The sequence below is a fragment of the Carassius gibelio genome, chromosome B17, assembly GCF_023724105.1.
Source record: "Carassius gibelio isolate Cgi1373 ecotype wild population from Czech Republic chromosome B17, carGib1.2-hapl.c, whole genome shotgun sequence".
Taxonomy (NCBI): Eukaryota; Metazoa; Chordata; class Actinopteri; order Cypriniformes; family Cyprinidae; genus Carassius; species Carassius gibelio.
This window is the reverse complement of record NC_068412.1, coordinates 20,649,090-20,670,352: the sequence shown is the minus strand read 5'-3', so window position 1 is coordinate 20,670,352 and position 21,263 is coordinate 20,649,090. Positions and strand designations below refer to the sequence as shown.

General features: G+C 39.0%; 1 protein-coding gene across 1 annotated transcript in view; it reads right to left on the bottom strand.

Moving 5' to 3' along the window:
• Nucleotides 1–21,263, bottom strand: part of fmn2a (formin 2a) — a 39,643-nt gene that overhangs the window by 17,134 nt on the left and 1,246 nt on the right. The window contains exons 2-7 of the mRNA XM_052580855.1: nt 18,859–20,986; nt 17,033–17,211; nt 11,572–11,682; nt 8,536–9,449; nt 8,244–8,388; nt 4,183–4,270 (exon numbers count right to left, since the gene is read on the bottom strand). Of these exons, the coding sequence (XP_052436815.1) occupies nt 4,183–4,270; nt 8,244–8,388; nt 8,536–9,449; nt 11,572–11,682; nt 17,033–17,211; nt 18,859–20,965 (3,544 nt within the window). The 5' untranslated portion in view covers nt 20,966–20,986. The remainder of the gene's footprint in view (nt 1–4,182; nt 4,271–8,243; nt 8,389–8,535; nt 9,450–11,571; nt 11,683–17,032; nt 17,212–18,858; nt 20,987–21,263) is intronic.

Below are 21,263 nucleotides of genomic sequence, written 5' to 3'. Positions count from 1 at the left end.
ATAGTTGGCGGGCTGAGGGGCCCACCATCAATGGAGGAGGCAGGAACGGGTGGGAGGGTGGTCATTTTGGTGGAGCGGCCACTGGAGGGCAAATTCTAGGAGCAGGGACTGGAGGACACTTTCTAGGAGCAGGCACTGGAGGATCGGAAGCCCCCTCAGGGCTAGAGGAAACCAAGGATGAAGGAGGACTGGACGGGACCAGTGTGGTGGGCTCTGTAGCCGGCTCTCACACCTGGTCTGACGGGTTGGGCTCTGGCTCTCCATTATCAGTGGGCTTAGGCGTATGCTCTGTACCATGGGGAGATGGTAGGCTGGGCTCTGGGTCGGGAGTGGATCCTCCATGGAGCAGATGGTAAGAGGCAACCCGTTTCTCACCAGAGTACACTCCACAATGACAGCGAATTCCTCCCGAGGACCATCATTGGACGACAACGCTCTGCACTCGGCGTTCAGGCTTGCGTCATAGAAAGTGCAGAGCATGTCATCCGGTTAGCTGGTGATGTGAACAAACAACAGGAACTGTCTGCTATGGTCCTCGAGAGATCTTTATGTATGGAACTGGTAGACCCAACAAAAACTGAGCTGAAAGGACATTGCTTATAAAGACAGGGTAACGAGGGAGCTAAGGAGACTCACCTGGGAACTAATCAACAATCAAGGAGAGACAGAAACTGGGTCACAGGGGAAAAAACACACACAGAAAAGTCCATAGTTCTGACAAAGATGTGTTTAGCATTAAAAATTAGTTTGATAGTAATTTCTAAATATAATATATCTTCAAAGAACTAAATAACACTGAATTAATTTGGGCCAGCAGCATACATAATATTAATGATAATAATAATAATAATAATAATAATAATAATAATAATAATAATAATAATAATAATAATAATAATAATAATAATATATTAGCCCATTCAGAGATCTTTTGTTGTGATATAAACAGAAAGGCTCAGTGGAAATTATAGTAGGAGAGTCTGAGTAAAAATTCTCACATATCTGAAACAATAAACGCAATTATACATTTTACACCCCAATGACTATAATCACGTGAAATTCATTCACTCTTACTGTTATATAGCTCATCATTTAGATGACAGTTTTATCCAAATAACACCTATTACAGGAGGAATCCCCCTGGAGCAACCTTGGGTTAAGTGAACAATGGTAGCTTATGGATCTGGCTTGAACTTTATTTCTGTAACTGCTCTTGTTACATTTTTCATAGGCCAAACATTTTTCTCCAAGCAGTTTCATAGTTCCTAGGAGGTTTACAGTGTTCAGTTCATGCCAAGCTTCCATAATTACTATCTTCCAAACGTACACAACCAGACAAAGGAAAATACACATCGAATGCTACCATGTTTGCAATTCCTCAGCTGTATGGACGCACACCACCTTCTCTCTCTAAACACTGCTAAGGATAAAACAGCACAATGTTTGGCTAACAAAGAGAAGAGAAGGAAGGATTTTATATTAGAACACGATTGTGCACATATGTTTTCTGGTTGCTTTCTTTGTGATTGCTGCCATGATTCAGAATGTTTCCACAAAACAATGTCCTGTGACAGTTCAGAAGACCCAAACAGACGGCGCAGCAGAACAACTGAGTGTGAGTCACTGAAGGAACATAACAAACAAATCGTCCGGAGGGGGTCGGCGTCACACGCTGATGAATCCAGTCTCACACACGCACAAACTCTGAGCTGACTTGTGAAACTTTGAGACTGTTATGGGTAGAAATCAAAGGCCTGTCACCAAGTGTGTTTGTGCAAGAGCTGCCTGTGCTCTAGTCAATCATGCAGGAGTGTTTTTCAGGCTCAAACATCAGATCTTATGAAAACCAGCTGAGGGAAACAAGAAAGTTGGCACAAAGGGAGCGATTCAGTGAGAATCCACCAAGGAGTTGCACTAGATTAGGTTTAGTTTCCTTAATAATCTTGAGAAGAGTGTTTTTAATGTTGTTTGATGGCTGATAATTGAATAATGAAAGAAAAGAGAGACAGACAGGCAACATCTTCTCTACTGACTGTAATAAATGCTTCATAACTTTGCTTGAACCTTTAAACTCTGCAATTAAACCAATTCATGAAATTCTTTCCTAGCTCCTCAAAGGGCCTGATCCAGGTCAGTGTGGTGAAGCGTGATGTTGAGGAATGTATTGATTCTGGGTAAATAGCTCTGTCAGAAAAACTGTTTGTTTCTATTTGGTGGTTTACTCTGCAATGGGCGGAATTGCAGCAAGACCCAATAAGACTCGGCCAGTGCTGAATTGTGGGTACTGAGCTGCATAATAGATGGGGACTGTGCCCATAAATTCTCAAAGAGCCAGTAAAAATTTCTTCAAATGCCGGCAGTTTAAAGACTAACTGAGGATGTGTGTGCATGTGTGCGTGTGTGTAATATTAGGTATCCGTTCACATAATGTGATGTGGTTTTTAAAACTGCATCCAGCTTTGCTGATTCATTAAAATGAAGAAAGAAAAATAGAATTTAACAAAGGATTGTTGTTACAGTGGATTACACTGGAGGGAAATTATGCATGAAAAAAATGTTACTGAAAGAAAACAGAATACAGCTTGTCCTGCGCCTGTTAACCAGTGAATGGCTAAAAAGTACACAATTCTAAAAATACAATGCTGAAGAATACACTGTTTATCCATTATGATACTAAAAAAAATATTGGTTCCATTTTTTCTAAGAAATCAAACTGAATCAAACAACGTGGCAGTGGTGTTCCTGAATGAATCAATGAATCACAACAAATCGTTTGATTAAAGGATTCAGTGACTCTAATAATTAGATTCACTCATCTAATCTGTAATTTGTTGCAAACTTCTGGCTCATGAATGTAACCTTTAAAATTGTCATAATGAAATATATTAATATATAATACATGGATAGGTCTCCTTTACTCTTTTTTGCATGCATAAAAACATATAATGTATATAAAAATAACTTTGCTTTCTTACGTTTCTGGGTCTTGTTATCTAATGTATGATTAAAAGTAAACGCTACTAAAATATATTGTTGAGGAATTCTCAGTTTTTCCATCCTAGAACAATACTAAGAAGTAACCATTTTTTGGTTCCATGTTTGATATGAAATCACGAACAAATCAGTGAATCACAATTAATCTTTTGAATAAAAGACTCACTCATAAAGACTAGTTTAATTCCTGAACGAATCAGTGTTTTTGAATTAATCAATTTGATTGAATGAATATCATCATTTTTTTATTTTATTTTATTTTTTGTTGTTACAAGTAACTCACAAATAAAGACTAATTCCTGAACGAATCAGTGTGTTTGAATGAATTAATTGAATGAATGACTATAATCATTTACTCTTTTTGCTTTTTACAAGTAAGTTTGTTTAATTTAGCTCAAGAAAAGCACAGCTCATCTGAGATATATGGACAAAAAAAAAAGGGACAAGGGATGTGTGTAGACAATATGAAGATATATATGTGATACAATCAACACTTCTAAAAAATCTTCTACTTTTACCAATTACTGTATGTGTCGTAGTGTTTTGGCTTTTCCCTATGCATTCTATTACAGTGACTCCTTCGTCAACTCACAAAATCCACAATCAAGGGTTCTGGATAGCTCGTGGTGCTGAGAGACAGATCTAACATTCCCGAACCTGTGATGAGAAGAAATGGCTTTACTTCCTTTTTTTCTCGATTCAAGGGGATGAATTACCAGGTAGAGTGATGACAGCAATAAGAGGGATAGACAGAGACAAATTAGAGAGAAAAGGACCCACAAGACAGATGAGGAAATATATTCAGTAGAGAAACAGGACATTGAAGCCTTATGCAAAAGCAGAGTAGAACAGTAACTATAAGAAAACAATAGAACACAACCAGAAAGATGATGCGGCTCTAATCATCACATCCATTAAGATCTACGGTATCAACCTATTCTTGAACCCTGAAATGCAACCAACCCCTCTCCCTCCAGTTTTCAAACACAATCAGTAATTGTATAAACAGCACCGAACAATGACTCTTAACTGGCTCTGACATCATATTTCCCCCCTTAGAGAAGTCACGTGCAGACAGGAGGCTGAGCAGAATCTCTCAAAGGAGTAGTAGGTCTCCTTATAATAGATACGAAAACGCACTATCAAGACTCTAATGAACAATAATAATAATTAAATGAATAAGCTCACCATTCTTAATATCTTTCATATCTAAATGAAGACTGGACATCAGAATCCCCACCGCTTGGGAACGTTTGTTACTCAGCAGCTTGACAACCTGAGAGAGAGAGAGAGAGAGAGAGAGAGGGTATATGTTGTTACTGTTATAAAACATCAGCCACTTTTTATTTAGTATTATTTAAACGCAGTTTACCCTGAATATTATTGCTGGTGACAAAAATACATAAACACAGTATTTCTTCTGGGTGCCCTCATAAATTAAATAGCACACAGAGGTACTTTGCCTAATAAGGACAGCAAAAACAGAGCCAAAATATGAGTATTTATGACTGTTTCCTCATATGGTATTATGGAGAGGTCTTCGTCTCTTTCTTTCATCCACAGCATCTATTAAAATAACTTTACTTTCTCCAGTTTCTGGCTCTGCCAAGGAACACCACAGTAATTATGCAAATGACAGACCTGTCTAGTCATATTAAACCCAGCACGATTTTGACACTTTCAGGCAGCCCCTTCAAATCAGGCATTTCCAAACACGTGGTGGATGCATGCATGTGATACCTCACATAATCAATCTTTTCATACTGCAAAAATAAAAATAATAATTCTTCTTTATTTTTGCCTTTTTGTATGAAATATATATATATATATATATATATATATATATATATATATATATATATATATATATATATATATATATATATATAAAACAATATAAATACAATATATTAAGTCTTGCTTTCTTTAAAAAAAAAGAAAGAACATGTATGCTTTATCAGTGGCTTAAGAAAAATTATCTTATTTTAGACTTTATCTTAGACTTATTTATTTATTAATTTTTTGAAAACAAGTCATTTTACTCAAGTAAATATATCTTGTTTAATTGATGTTTAGAGGTTTTGTACTCAAAAGCAAGATAAAAATACTAAGTAAAAAAAAAAAGAAACCTTGGGCCCTCTACTAGTTTTCCTGTAGTTTTCCCCATATACATTGAGTGCCATCGCAAACATCTTTTTTTTATGACCGCCTGTTAACAACATGCTAATTCTGATTGTTGGAAAGAATTTGAAATCGTGAAAACCTTCTAGTACAGGCCACACTTGAAAGCGCGATGGCGGCCCAGTGTGATCATCAGAAAGCCTCTGGCTCTCATTATCTCCACAGGCCTCATGACCACTAAACACAGCGCGACTGCAGAGTCCTGTGCTACGTTAATGATGTGGGAAACACACTAATGCTTGTGATGAGCTGGATCTCAAATCAGACGCTTACCGACCAATGACAATTGATTCCATACTTTGGCAAGATTTCGGTGGGAAGCGTGGATATCGCTGTATAAGGGAGTATGGCGGTTCGGCGGTCAAACAGTAACTACCAGCTAAAGGACCAGATAACTACTGCCAGAGCAATGGGCCGTAAAATGAATATGATTCATAAAATTAACATGATTATGTGGGCTCAAATGAAGCATCGGGCAGTTGTTTTTAATTTATACATCTAATGCACATGAATTATAAGGGGATTTGATTATATTAGCAATTTAATTTTGAGTGATCTGTGCAAACTGTAAGACTAAAGCAACTGTTCTGTGAATAATTCTGAAGAGATTATCTAATGTACTCTCTCTATCTCTCTCTCTCTCTTTCTCTCTATCTCTCTCTCTCTCTCCCCCTCTTTTGCTTACACACACACACACACACACACACACACATATAAAGTGTGGCATGACCACACTAGGCTGACTGGAGTCGCTGGGCTGGCTGGTGGTTTGAGGGTTGTGGGTTTTAACTCAATACAGACTGCCCCCCCAATTCCTCAGATCTTACAGACCACAGAGAGAAAGAGAGAGAGAGAGAGAGAGAGAGAGAGAGAGAGAGAGAGAGTACACAGAAAACTTTCAAAAGTCTCAGAATTTCTCAATATTTACATGTTTAAAAAATGTTTGTTATTTATCCTATTTGTAGACAATACCACTGTGTGTTCTCAAAACTTGTTCATATTATTATGGTACCAATACAAATATACTGTATACTCTACATATAAGACTGTTCAAAGTCTCATGTTTACCAAGGCTGCATTTATTTGATCAAAATTAACAATTTAAAATATATTTTTTTCTATTTTTAATTATTTGAAAATATAATTTATTCCTGTAAATTTTCAGTGGCCATCACTTCAGTTTTCAATATCACATTTTCCATCCAAACTCATTTTAATATGCTGATTTGTTGCTCTAGAAACAATTCTTATTATTAATAATGTTGAAAACAGCTGTGCTGCTTAATATTTCTGTGGAAATCGTGATACTTTATTTCCAGAATTATTTAATTAATAGAAAGTTTAAAAGAACTTAAAGGGTTAGTTCACCCAAAAATGAAAATTATGTCATTAGTGACTCACCCTCATGTCGTTCCAAACCATTAAGACCTCTGTTCATCTTCAGAACACAGTTTAAGATATTTTAGATTTAGTCCGAGAGCTTTCTGTCCCTCCATTGAAAATGTTTGTACGGTATACTGTCCATGACCAGAAAGGTAATAAAAACATCATCAAAGTAGTCCATGTGACATCAGAGGGTCAGCTAGAATTTGTTGAAGCATCGAAAATACATTATGGTCCAAAAATAACAAAAAACACGACTTTATTCAGCATTATCTTCTCCTCCGTACATTTTCAATGGAGGGACAGAAAGCTCTTGGACTAAATCTAAAATATCTTAAAGTGTGATCTGAAGATGAACGGAGGTCTCACTGGTTTGGAACGACATGAGGGTGAGTCATTAATGACATAATTTTCATTTTTGGGTGAAGTAACCCTTTAATGTCTTTTTAAAAAAATTGCATCTAACCCTGAATACTGCACAGAATATCCGTAAATAACTCATAATTGAAGAACACAGCTGCAGGACCATTAAATTAGTTTGTGTGATGCAGTTTGTTATGTGCTTGTTGTATAGCTGTGGGTTGTTATCAGAAATCTGCATGACTCCAGACGAAGGAACCACAAAACTCTTACCAGTGACTAATTTTCACACCACTACCAGAGAGGAAGAGAGAGAGCGAGATTAGGTTCAGATGTGAAAGATGGTAAACTGTCTTATCAAAGAGTCTCATAGTCACACTTTGTCTGAGGAAACATTAAAGGGATAGTTCACCCCAAAATTGAAATGTGATGTTTATCAGCTTACCCCCAGGGCGTCCAAGATTTAGGTGACTTTGTTTCTTCAGGAGAACACAAACAAAGAGTTTTAACTCAAACCTTTGCTATCTGTCAGTCATATAATGGAAGTGGATCGGAATCATGGCTTTGAGAGTAAAAAAAAAAAAACATAAACAAACAAAACTAAATTAAACTCTGCAGCTCTTGATGATACATGGATGTGTAAAGACACAAAATAATTGGTCTGTGCAAGAAACTGAACTGTATTTATATATATTTTTTACCTCTGCGAAGAAGACAACACATCAGGTGCTGGCTGTTGAAAACGTGCTCAGGACAGTTCGAACATTGCAGTGAAAATCAGAGTTAAAAATACTATATAAATACTGTTCAGTTACTTGCACAGACCGATCGTTTAGTGTCTTTACACATCAGTGTATCATCACGAGCCGCAGGGTTTAGTTTAAGTTTTTTCTTTACTCTCAGAGCCGTGATTCCCATCCACTTTCATTACATGACTGACAGATTGCAACAGTTTGAGTTAAAAATCTTCTTTTGTGTTCTACTGAAGAAACAAAGTCACCTACATCTTGGATGCCCTGGGGGTAAGCAGATAAATATAACATTTTTATTTTTGGGTGAACTATCCCTTTAAGTAAAGCTTATAACATTTAAAGAAGGGCTGTAAGGCTCTGATTCACAAGCTGTGCATGGGAAATCAGTGTTAAGAGTTAGTTTTGTGTGTGGTGAGGTGAGAGCCTGGGCAGAGCTAAGGAAAGACAATCAGGAATGTTGTCCTGGGAGCTGAGATGACAGGGGTCTACTAAGTTCTGCTACTTTTTGGGACATCCAAAAAGGTCCTGGACCCAGTGTTTTTAATCAGTGGGAGTATAGTAAAGTCCTCTTACCTGTTTGGCCTTGGATTTTGTTATGGTATCTGAGATAGGTTTCTTCTTTTCCTTGACTGCACTTTTGGCAAACAGCTCCACAAATTCGTCAAAGTCTACTGAAGGCTCTTGAACCTTTTCCCACACCAGGTCACTTTTGGCATCCCTATGAGCGAGGGAAATAAAAATATCAGTTTGTCTTATCACATGTGTGATCATAATCAAGCCTTGGCTGACTTTAAATAAGGTGAAACAAGCATTCAGTATACACACTGCAAAAACATGCAGCATTCAGTCAATGAGACATGATTACTTTTTGGCATTTAGCTGAAGCCGTGTCCAGTAGAGTGGTTTCATGGGCCGTGGAGGTTCGATGACAGCCTTCAGGGGGACGGACTCCTGAGTCATGCTAGACGGCACCAACCCCATGAAGGGTGGAGGGGGACCGAAGGGTGGTGGTGGCCCAAAACCAGGTGGAGGAGGGGGTGGTGGGGGTCCACAGCCAGGAGGTGGAGGAGGAGGGGGTGGGGCCATACCTGGGAGTGGAGGTGGAGGAGGTGGAGCCATGCCCACAGATGCAAGTGGAGGAACAATACCTGGGAGCGGAGGCGGTGGAGGGGGCAGAGCCATAATTTGGAGTGGAGGTTGTGGAGAGGAAGAAGCTGTACCCGTGAGTGGAAGATGGGGCAGACCCATACCTGGAAGTGGAGGTGGAGGGGGTGGGGGTGGAGGAGTACCCAGGAAAGGCAGATGGATCTGAATCGCATCTGGGAGTGGAGGTGGAAGAGGTGGAGGAACTGATGCATCTTGTTTTGAAGGTGTTGGGAAACCTGAAACAACAGGAAGTAGTGATGGTGCAGGGGAAGGGATTTTCTGTGTTCTTTGGCAGCTACAGGTATTGGGCAATCCCACTGGTGAAGTAGCGGTGTCACTTAATTTGGGAAAATGTGATTGGTCTGATAAAGGCACTGGAAGTTTAAAGGCTTCCTCGACAGGTGAGGTCTGAATGGCTGAATGAACTCGTTGTTTATTTACTTTAGTCTGTTTAATGGCTTGATTGAAGCCACCCACTTCTCGATCCCTTTTTCCAAGCTTTGTGCCAACCAGAACATTGTCTTTTTCCATATCTGAGATTTTCACAAGTAATTCTTCAATTGTTCGCTCTAGCTCCTGAATGGAAATGGACGTTTCTTCCGGAACGATTCCAGATTGCCCCGTGGATCCATCCTGTCGAGAGCAGGAAACAGAAAAGAGAGACTTCATATCTTTAAAAAGAAACAGCAGCATGGAATGAAAAACACAGACACCTCCTGTCACATGCGATCGTACTAGCATGAGTTAGTGCCTTGTTTCAGCGGATGTTAGTTTCCCCTTTGAGACCCAGTTTTCTGAGGAATGGTATGAGTGAGTATGTGTTTGTGAGTAAGGGGCCGTGTTTCTTAATAACACAGACCAGGCACGCATGTGGCGTCCCACAAGTCAATAAAAGCACTTTGGCTGATCGGGAAAATGTAGCAGTGCTTCCTGGATGAAGGGAAGAGAGAGAACCCAGGGAAAATGAATGAACCACCACAGTCAGCATGTAAAAATCAGCACACAACACACAAAGGATGCACTTGGCAAAAACACAAACACGGTGATAAACACACACACAACACAACTTTGTCACGCACACATACAATCTGGCAGCGAGGGTCAAGGAAGTCCAACAAGTCTAGACTCCAGAAGTTGTCTCTGAGGACTCCTAAAAGGCGAGCCGCAGAGTCTCTGGGAATGAAGAGGGAAGGGTTTGTGCTTTTCTATTACACAGCTTCAAACGGCTTCAAAGAGCTTGTGTGGGTCTGTGTGAAGGGTTGGGGGGAACGGAGAACATATCACACACATGGAGTCTGGTTTCATGTTGGGCCCTGTCAGACTGACATGGGTTTGGGGGGGCACTTTCATTCACAAAACCCTCTTCTACAGCCAGGGAGGCTTGGAAAACTTTGGCTCTAAACTTCATAGGCCATAATATATGTTAAATATTACAAGTATCACTGTAAAAAAGACATGTTCTGCACAAATGTCAACACAAGAACTGGAGGGCAGTAAAGCCAGTTCCAATTGCGATGGAGTCTGCATTCCTAATCACATTAAAGTATATTCCTACCAGAAACATGAGGAATAAGATGTAACATAAGGTGTTGCGTGTGTGCTTTGAACAATGGAATGCAAGCGGCCATTTATCATTTCAGAATTCAAACACTGTGGATCTTAATACGCAATGGCAGGCACTGCGCCTGCTGGACAGATGTTTAGATCAGGTTAAATGCTGTTAGGATGCTGTTTACAGAGGGTCTCATAGCAACGCTAAAGAGATGTATGGCTTTCGAAGTGCTAAAATCCTTTCTTAGCAATGGAAGGGTGTTGAACCTGAGGGAGAATGATTTAAAACTAGCTAAGTGTTTACACTCACAAACATGCATATCCATGGACGATACAGAAAAGCAAATGCATGTTTTATTACACATAGGTCCAACAAAAATGTGCATGGGTGCAGCAATGAAATCAGATGGTAATACCAAGGTATTTAACATGGCACTGAATCATTACCATATTCATACACAATGTTGTTCATATTGTACTGCAAGGTCCTTCAGACAATAACATGATTTTACCATATTACATTGAAAAAAAAAAATAATACATGGTATTATTAGGCTACGATGTCACCATGTTCAAAAAATAAGTACCATCAGTACCATTTCCAAAAACTAAAAATTAATTAATAATAAACAAAATACATTTTGAAGTTGATATTTAACACGGTACTGAATTATTACTGTATTCATACACTATACATTTTAAATGGTAATCAAATATACTTTAAACAAATATCAAAGTTTTATCACATATAACATTTCCAATAGCACAGTATTAATATGATTACATTCAAAAATATCAAAAATACAATACCACCAAAATGCATAAATCATGGCACTGGCATTGAGCATTTTTGTTACTCATACAGTATAGAAGGTACTAGGGTGTCACCATGGTACAGTGATGGTATACAGTATTAGATGGCAATACTAAGGTACTTTGAGATAAACCATAGTGCTGAAATTCATGTACCATGATATTTATAGTACTTCATTATAATTCCAAGATGTTTAGTAAGTAGGATGAAATTAACTTTGGACATAGCAATATATTTTTCTAAATGTAAGATTCTATGGATTTCTTAGAATAACCATATACAATATATGGCAATCATTCAGTACCATAATAAACATCAGATATCATAAAAAGGCAATAATAGTAGATCAGTTCCTTCTTTGGATATATAAAACTATATATGTTCACATACTTGCAGCTGTGTGGAAATGGGGGACGGACTTGGAGGCGACATTGTTTGGAGCTGCCCAGGTGTTCTGATCTCATTCTGTCCCATTGGAGCCCAGGTATACAGCTGCTCCTTCTGGATTTGTGAAAGAAGCAGAGCTGGAATTAAAACAGCTGATTCTGGCAATGCATGTTTTACACTGCATACAAGAATCTAAAATTAGCTTTCTGTTCCTGGAGCTGCTTTTCTGATTAGACAGCAAGCAAAGTGTAGAATTTTGTGGCAGCGCTGAGTGAAGGACGACCTCTGCTGGCAGACTGAGAGAAGAACAGCACAACTGACCAGGGCAGAAAGAATACATGGCATTTGTCTTATACATATTGAAATGTTGTTCCCGAGGCTGTCCATTCACAAAAGTTGGGTTTTGCTTAAGCATGCAGCGAACAGAGTTGCCCCGCATGTCTGTACAAGCTGGATATAACAGGTTTGACTGTTAAACAGTACACATTTTCCTGATTAATAAATATATATGTGTAGAAACCAGATTCCAAAAAAAGCTGGGACACTGATTGTGAGTAAAAAAGGAATGGAATAATTTACAAATCTAATAAACTTATATTTTATTCACAATAGAATTTGACAACATATCAAATGTTGAAAGTGAGACATTTTGAAATGTCATGCCAAATATTGACTCATTTTGTATTTCATGAGAGCTACACATTCCGAAAAATTTGGGACTGGGTGCAATAAGAGTCTGGAAAAGTTAAATGTACATATAAGGAGCAGCTGGAGGACCAATATGCTACTTATTAGGTCAATTGACAACGTGAAATGAGTATAAAAAGAGCCTCTCAGAGTGTCAGTGTCTCTCAGAAGTCAAGATGGGCAGAGGATCACTAATTCCCCCAATGCCGTCGCGAATAATAGTGGAGCAATATCAGAAAGGAGTTTCTCAGAGAAAAATTGCAAAGAGTTTGAAGTTATCATCATCAACAGTGCATAATATCATCCAAAGATTTAGAGAATCTGGAACAATCTCTGTACGTTAGGGTCAAGGCTAGAAAACCATATTGGATGCCCGTGATCTTAGGGCCCTTAGACAGCACTGCATAACATACAGGAACGCTACTGTAATGGAAATCACAACATGGCCTCAGGAATACTTCCAGAAAACATTGTCGGTGAACACAATGCACTGTGCCATTCCCCGTTGCCAGCTATAACTCTATCAAAAAAGAGTTTTAGCTGGCAAAAAAGAAGCATGATCCATATCTAAACATGATCCAGAAGCGCAGGTGTTTTCTGTGGGCCAAGGCTCGTTTAAAATGGGCTGTGGCAATGTGGAAAACTGTTCTGTGGTCATACGGACTAAAGAGGAAAAGGACAACCCAAGCTGTTATCAGCGCTCCGTTCAGAAGCTAGCATATCTGATGGTATGGGGTTGCATGAGTATGTGTGGCATGGGCAGCTTACACATCTGGAAAGGCACCATCAGTGCTGAAAGGTATATCCAAGTTCTAGAACAACATATGCTCCCATCCAGACGTTGTCATGGAAAGACCTTGCATTTTCCAACATGACAATGCCAGACCGCATACTGCATCAATTACAACATCATGGCTGCGTAGAAGAAGGATCCGGGTACTGTAATGGCCAGCCTGCAGTACAGATCTTTCACCCATAGAAAACATCTGACACATCATAAAAGGAAGATGTGACAAAGAAGACCTAAAGTGATGGGACATTTAGCCAAGTATGGTGACCCATACTCAGCATTTAACCCATCCAAAGTATACACACACAAAGCATGAACACACACCCAGAGCAGTGGGAAGCCATTTATGCTGCGGAGCAAGGGGAGTAGTTGGGGGTTCAGTGCCTTGCTCAATGGCACCTAAGTCATGGTATAGCCAGCCTGAGACTCGAACCCACAACCCTATAGTTAGGAGTCAAACTCTAGACCACTAGACCACAACTTCCCCTTATGACGGTTGAGCAACTAGATGCCTGTATTAGACAAGAAAGAGTCAACATTCCTATTCCTAAACTTGAGCAACTTGTCTCCTCAGTCCCCAGACGTTTGCAGACTGTTATAAAAAGAAGAGGGGATGCCACACAGTGGTAAACATGGCCTTGTCCCAACTTTTTAGAGATGTGTTGAAATTATACATTTTCTCAGTTTAAACATTTTATATGTTATCTATGTTGTATTTTCTGAATAAAATATTGAAATTTGAAACTTCCACATCATTGCATTATGTTTTTTTTTTTTTTTTTTTTTTTTTTTTTTAATTTGTACAGTGTCCAAACTTTTTTGGAATCAGGTTTGTGTGTGTACATTTTTTTACATGCAAAATGTGTATATCTGAGTGCATCTGTATGTGTTCATACAGTGTGTTATATAGTACAGTATACTCTGATAATGGCTCTACCTGTCAATCATTAGTCTGCCCTATTCAAAACACCATTGTGCATTTTTGCTCTGACACACAAAGATTCTTACTGGCTAGAGACCTACATTTATTACATCATACCTGTGTGTTTCTGACAAATATTTGAACAAAATTATGAAATCTGACTCTAGACAACAGTCAGATATTTGGCAAAGTGAATAGTGGCAATAATGCTGCTACTATACTGTCCTCGTGAAATCACAGTGTTAAGTCATGTTCTGCCATCTACCAGCACAACAAGGTTTTTGTGAAGTTATTTCAGTCACTTAGCAGCAGTGCTTGTTAAAGGGATAGTTCACCCAGACATGAAGATTCTGTCATCATTCTTTCTTTAGAAACCTGTTCAAATGTCTGAGCTGCTCTTTGCCAAACAATGAAACGGAATGGTAATAGCAATATTTAAATTAAACTTAAATTGTAGTCTGTTCCTCACATAAAGCTATCATATGACTTCAGAAGTCTTGGAATAAAGTGCACAAGTAATATAGAATACTTTAAAGTTGCCTTTAATGTGTTGTTTTGTCCTTTTTTAAACATTATGACTGCTGATTGGACAAGGTCAAGAGAAACACTTGTCTGAACAGATTCAGAGAAATAAAACTGCTCAAGGTTTAGAATAATAATAAAGAGTGGTAATTAAACTAATTAACAGAATAGTGTTTTTGTGAATTTAAGTATCTTTGGAATAATGCTTTGGGACAGAATTATATTTTTATTCAAATCTTCATTGTGAACGATGCTTAAAGGGATAGTTCACATAAAAATGACAATTCAGTCATTAATTACTTACCTTCATGTCGTTCCAAACCCATAAGACCTTTTTTACATCTTCAGAACACATATTAAAATATTTTCTGATGAAATGAGAGCTTTCTGACCCTGCATAGACAGCAATGCAACTGACACGATTGACTCATGGACTATTTAGGGAAGTCGTGGCCTAATGGTTAGAGGGTTGGACTCCCAATCGAAGGGTTGTGGGTTCTAGTCTCGGGCTGGACGGAATTGTGGGTGGGGGGAGTGCATGTACAGTTCTCTCTTCACCTTCAATACCATGACTTAGGCACGTCCTGATTTTGCCAAGTTCGATGTGTTCCTAGGTCAACATATTTTGTTGACCCTGGAACAACATTTTACTCCAAAAATATATTCTTAACCATATCCCTACACCTAAACCTAACCTTAACCATGAGTAATCCCTAAAATCAGAGGAAATGATAGATGAATGACACTGATGTACAAGCACCAAACACTGATTTTAAGCGTAAACTTCACAAAATCTAAAAACTGGTTCTTCAAATCTGATTGGTTAATCACAATGTTGTTCCAGGGTCAACAACGATGTTGTCCCAGGAACATGTCTCACTTGGTAAAATCAGGTTCTGCATGACTTAGGTGTCCTTGAGCAAGGCATCGAACCCCCAACTGCTCCCCGGGCGCCGCAGCATAAATGGCTGCCCACTGCTCCGGGTGTGTGCTCACAGTGTGTGTGTGTGTGTGTGTGTTCACTGCTCTGTGTGTGTGCATTTCGGATGGGTTAAATGCAGAGCACAAATTCTGAGTATGGGTCACCATAATTGGCTGAATGTCACTTCACTTTCACTTTATTTTAATGATGTCCTTACTATCTTTCTGGGTCTTGAACATGTCAGTTGCATTGCTGTCTCGAAGGGTCAGAAATCTCACAACAAAAATACAAAAAGTACATCCACAATAGCTTAATTTGTGTTCAGAAGATGAACGTAAGTGGTGCAAGTTTGGAATGACATTTCCATTTTGGATAAACTGTCCCTTGAGAATTATATAATGAGAATTATATGATTCCTGTGTCATATACCATATACAGTAGACAGGTGATAGCAAAATATAGAAAACATGTAGGAATAAAATACACAGCCATCTGGATAGAAACGAATAATGAATCTGATCTTTGCTACATTCAGAGATGAATACAAAGATGGAGCAGCACCAGAGGGCATGTGACCCATCTTACATAACTTGGTCAGATGGCTTATGCATGCAGATGTGTCCATTTAAGCATGCCTAAGCACCGGATACACATATTTACACATGTTTGTGAATGTGCGCTGTACTTGGTCTAAAAATATGCTGCATACTCACACAACATAAATATGTTTGTTCACACTGTTAAAGCAGGTTAAGTGTGTATGTGTGTGATGACGTAGAAAGGGGGAAGGGAAAGTCGCAGAAGCAGTGTTAAATGTTTATCTGTGCAGACACAAATCTGCTTTGGCTGGTGAAGCGAAAGAGAAAAAGAGAAAGAGTCCTTCTATTCAGGTCACATCGGGCTGAGCACAAAAGCATGAAAACATTGTTGCATGTTTTAGCATATCAATCTAACATAACTGCATTACAACATGCCTTGTGTGCTGAAACAGAATAATCTCACAATTTTATCATGCGTGAGATAATAAATACATAATGTGCATCTCTTTCTCTGTCTCAAACAACAGCCTAAAGTTGCCCTGCTGCTGAGCTCATCTCACATCTGCTCAGGCAGAGTCAACTCTGTGGGTTGTTCAACAAAGTGATATAAAATGTGTGAAATTTGGCACATTTTTAGTAACACTCATCAACAGCTTTCCGTTTCTTCCTCATGCAATCTAGTGCTGAGCTTGAAGACTTAATATCTGTGCTTATTATGTATGGGTTCAAATTTTATTTCAACATTATAATTATAGTGTGTATATGTCTGATAGAGAATTATATTAATTGAAATAATGTATGATTGAAATGTTCAGTCGTACAGACTAATTTATTTTAAAACCTAAACCTAAACATTTCGGTGGCTACCAGCAACAGTTTGGTTACCGGCATTCTTCAAAATATTTTCTTTTGTGTTCAACAGAAGAGTTAATGATGACAGAATGATCATTTGGGGTTTCCCTATATACTGTAAGATAAAAAATAAGCTCCTCAGATGCTTTCATTTTAAAAAATTATGCTTTATGAAGTTGTGCATGATAAAATATTAAAGAGACAATTATTACATACTGAGATGGTCATACATTGAAAATGGGCTTATCTGTAACATCACTTCCTGTGGGTGGTTCCTTGATGCAGTCACTGAAAGGCTGTAGAATCCCCAAAGCCAGAATATGGGAACAGAATCTTTCAACATCCCGTTCAGCAGTGCCATGTTCAGAATAACCCCACTGTACAAGACACCTCTCGAACAGAGAGCGACCTGTTAGAGAGTGAAATTGAAAAGATTATAATTAAATATTCTATTTCTAATTCTATATGACTGCTGAGGTCTACTTATCAGTAAATATATATATATATATATATATATATATATATATATATATATATATATATATATATATATATATATATATATATATATATATATATATATATATTTTTTTTTTTTTTTTTTTTCTCTGACCCTGACTTGAGTGTCTGGATGCAGTGATGCTTCGAATCAGCAAAACAAATAAAGTGGAAATTGTGGAGCTTTTGTCTTCATTATTTATTTCACATCAGAATCAAGTAGAGCCTTTTCATTTGGTCAACTGATGTGTGTGTGTGTGCTCGTTTCTGAATTAATTATTTCTCCATCCCAAGCATGCATACTCTTGAACTTCCTCTCTCTCATTTATCAGATGGACATGATAGCTGATCCCGAGTCTTCCATCATGGCCTGGTAAATTGACCGATTTCTGTGTAACATCGATAAGAAAAAAAAAAAAAAAACTCTTCCTACAAAACATGACTCTAATTTTCTTATTACATTCTCTGTCATGTGCTGTCTGAATTTGGATGTAAAATTACTAATAAATAACTTTATGCTTTCTCAGCTCACAACTGTCTCAGATTAATTTGACCTAGAAATAAAGTTAGCAATCCTGCTAAGGCTTGCAGGAATAACTAATTGTTGAATTTGATCAATTTTTTACTTTCAACCCTTCAATAATTTTGTTTGAAGCATCAAGTAAATGCATGCACTATATAAAACCAGCATGCATATTTGAAACTTGATGCAAATTAATGTGTCTAAGAGTAAAGTAGAAATTCCTAATTCTACCTACCTCCTCTACATGGCCATTACCCTCTACATTACCCCACCTAAAGTTGTTTGTAAAATACAACACCTTTAGTGTTAATCAGAAAGCATTAAAACAACTATATAACTACATGTACTTTTATTTTAGCTAGATATTCAGAGCACAAATGTGCCTTTGAGTTTCCAAGACATTAACCTTTGGCTGAATAAGCACTTGATGCTTCAGTGTCTTCAAGGCTTAGTAAAAACATTTAGATATGGATGATAGCTTATGAAATCAAGACAGGATCCAAATAGCCCCTAATTGTCTCCATATCTCCCTTTTTTATCTTTATCTATTCCTTCGTATCTGATTTGTCCTGCTGTAACCTTCATTGTCAGGAGCAGTCACTATGTATGACTGTGTATTTGAGTGACTTTCTGTGGCACTCTGATTCAGTGAGGCAGAAGCCCTAGCTTTCTTAGCCAGTAGCTAATGTGTGTTTCTGTGGGATTGTGGCTATGTGTGTAGTGTGCATTTTTCAGAGCCAGATTTTATGTTTTTTGACTGCTCACTAAACCTTGAGGGTAGTGAACCAGATTAAAGAATGGAAAAATAATACAAGGGATTTATACCATGTCTTGGCAACCATCTCTTAAGACATGGAATTACACATCTTAAAAGTTCATGGAATCAGTCATTTAAAAACATGAACTTCTGTAACAGTGATTATGTGTCTCTAAGATAAGTTCCAGTGTTTTTTTTTTATTGTTCTAGACATCAGTTCTCTTTGATTATAAGTGTGAACATTGATATTTAATCAGTCAAAATGCACAATGGCTTACCTGAAAACACATCTGGAAAGGCAGATGGTGTTTGCCTGGATCTGAGGGTTTGGAAGCCATGATCAACAAGCTCTGACTGATCATGTATGGCTTCACACCATTCTTCATGACAACCCACCGGACCTGCAATGCTACAGGACCGTTGTCTCTGTGTTCTCCAGCTTCCTGCTCTGTATGACCCCTGAACTGAGCCCAGCTCTAAGCCGACCCTGCGAGGACACATTGGGCTAAGGGACGGAGTGGTCAATGGAGATATTATAGGTGATGTAAGCTGTCTGGTGGTTGTTTTAACATAAGAAGTGTGTACTGTAGGATAAGGTTTAACCCCGAGGTTAGCGCTGGAAGTTCTACGTGGTCTTGACCCTAAGCCTAAAAAGTTCTCAGATGACCACTGTGTGATGGACGCGCCACTGCTTTTCCTTCTCTGTTGGTGAGAATACTCACAATCTACCTCCTCTACATGACCATCACCCTCTACGTTCAGCTCTACACTACTAATGCTCTTCTGTGGGACGAAAATTACCCGTCTGATTTTGGACATTGAGCTGGTCTGATTTCTTGAATTGAGGCCGACTTCTAGGCTTTGAGTCAGGCTATTGCTATCGTAATGACACTCTTCAAGAGGAGATGATAGAGATGAACTCTCCAGGATCTCCTCGGCACTCTCATAGGAGGTGGATGTTGCTGTAGTATCTTGAAAACTGTAGTTACTGGTAGATGTGGTAACAGCTGTGGTATCCTGGGCACTACTTGTGTCAGTGGTACTATCCTGAATGCAATAGTCAATGGCAAAACTGCTCAAACGTTCAGCTTTATTTGCAACATCAGTCACTTCACCACCTGCTTCTGCCTTTAGTGTGGTTATAATCACCCCTTCTACTGTGTCCCCACTATATTTAAGATCTTGTTCTTTGCTGATAGATGCAGATACACCTTCTACCTTCTCTGGTTCACCCATACAAGCAAGACTACTACAAGTAAGACCCTGAGTGACCTCAGTCTGGCCATCAGACCCTACTTGTCCACTACAGTTTTGCCCCTCAGAAATTCCCTCCATCTGCTGCTGTTGTCCGATAATCCTCTGGATATCCGACAGCAGATCTTGAGCCTCAGCGGCTGAGTGGTAGCTGTAGAGGTCTGTATCTGACCCTGATCCCTCAGTCTCTCTCTCAGCATCATCTTCTGTCGTGTCCAGAGTTGACTGCCTGCTTTCAGCCGTGAGTTGCTTACTATCAGGCGTGAGACCCTCCAGCTCATCACCCGATATTCCACCATTGCTGCTGCCGTTAGCATCCATGCTGTTAATCCTAATCCCATCGTCCAGTACATCCTCTTTGGACAACCCTTTCCGGGAGAGGCCCTTTCTGATACGGATGTTGGAAAATACAGAACCTCTGGAGCCTTCCGATTTGGATTTCTTCTTGCCCGAGTCGTCTGACAATTTACTTTTCTTAATCTTCTTGAGATGTTCATGGTCTCGGTCCTCAGTGCTTGCCCCATTCCCAGCACCTTCCACTCCTGTTGTGACAGTGGTCTTCTTCTGCTTGGCCTCCTGGTTTCCCATGCTCCTCAGAAGGCGAACACCTTTAGCGATCAGGCCATGCTGGGAACGTGTGTGATAAGACTGACTTTCTCGTTCTCTTGTCTGCTCTCTCTTCTCTCCTCTCTCCCTCTCCGTGCTCCCTTGCACTTTCTCCCTCTCCCTCTCTAATCCCTCTCTCTCTCTCTTCACCATCGGCAGCAGCTGCTTTGATGATGCAGGCTGTGACGCAATAGCCGAGGACTGCTTGAGAGACAGCTCCCCCTGCCTCCCGGTCTCTTTCATTTTCTCTTGCTCATCTATTTGCTCTACTAAGTCACATAACGGGCTGCTGGAAGAGCGGACCAACTGAGCATGTGCAGTGTGGCCCTGTGAGGGTGACAACAGCTGTTGCTTCTGATGTAATTCTGAATGTTGTTGCTGGAATAATAACTGCTGCTGTTGTCTTCTGATGAGATTTGTCAGGCTGCTCTTCCTCCGTTCTTTCACTCTCTCTCTGAAGGGAGAGGAGTGGAAACTCTCTCGCAGGACAGGTAACTGCATCTCTATGGTCTGAATGGTTTGCATATTGATTCTTGCTATACTGACCTGAGAGGAGGATACAAATTGATTAAAACTGAGCTGAATAAACAACAGAATAAGAAGTGGAATTATTTTTAAATTACATATTCTATTTTTGTATTATGCCCCAAAAAAGATTTTCCACTTTCTATGGAAAACAAGAAGTTGGTTAACTTTTCTGTTTGTTTTGCAATAGGAAAGTAAATTAGATGTTACTTCCAAAAACAATCACTTTAATCAACAATTTCTTCTCTTCCTTGTCAGTCTTCAGTGCACATTCACGAGAGACACAACGACCCACATG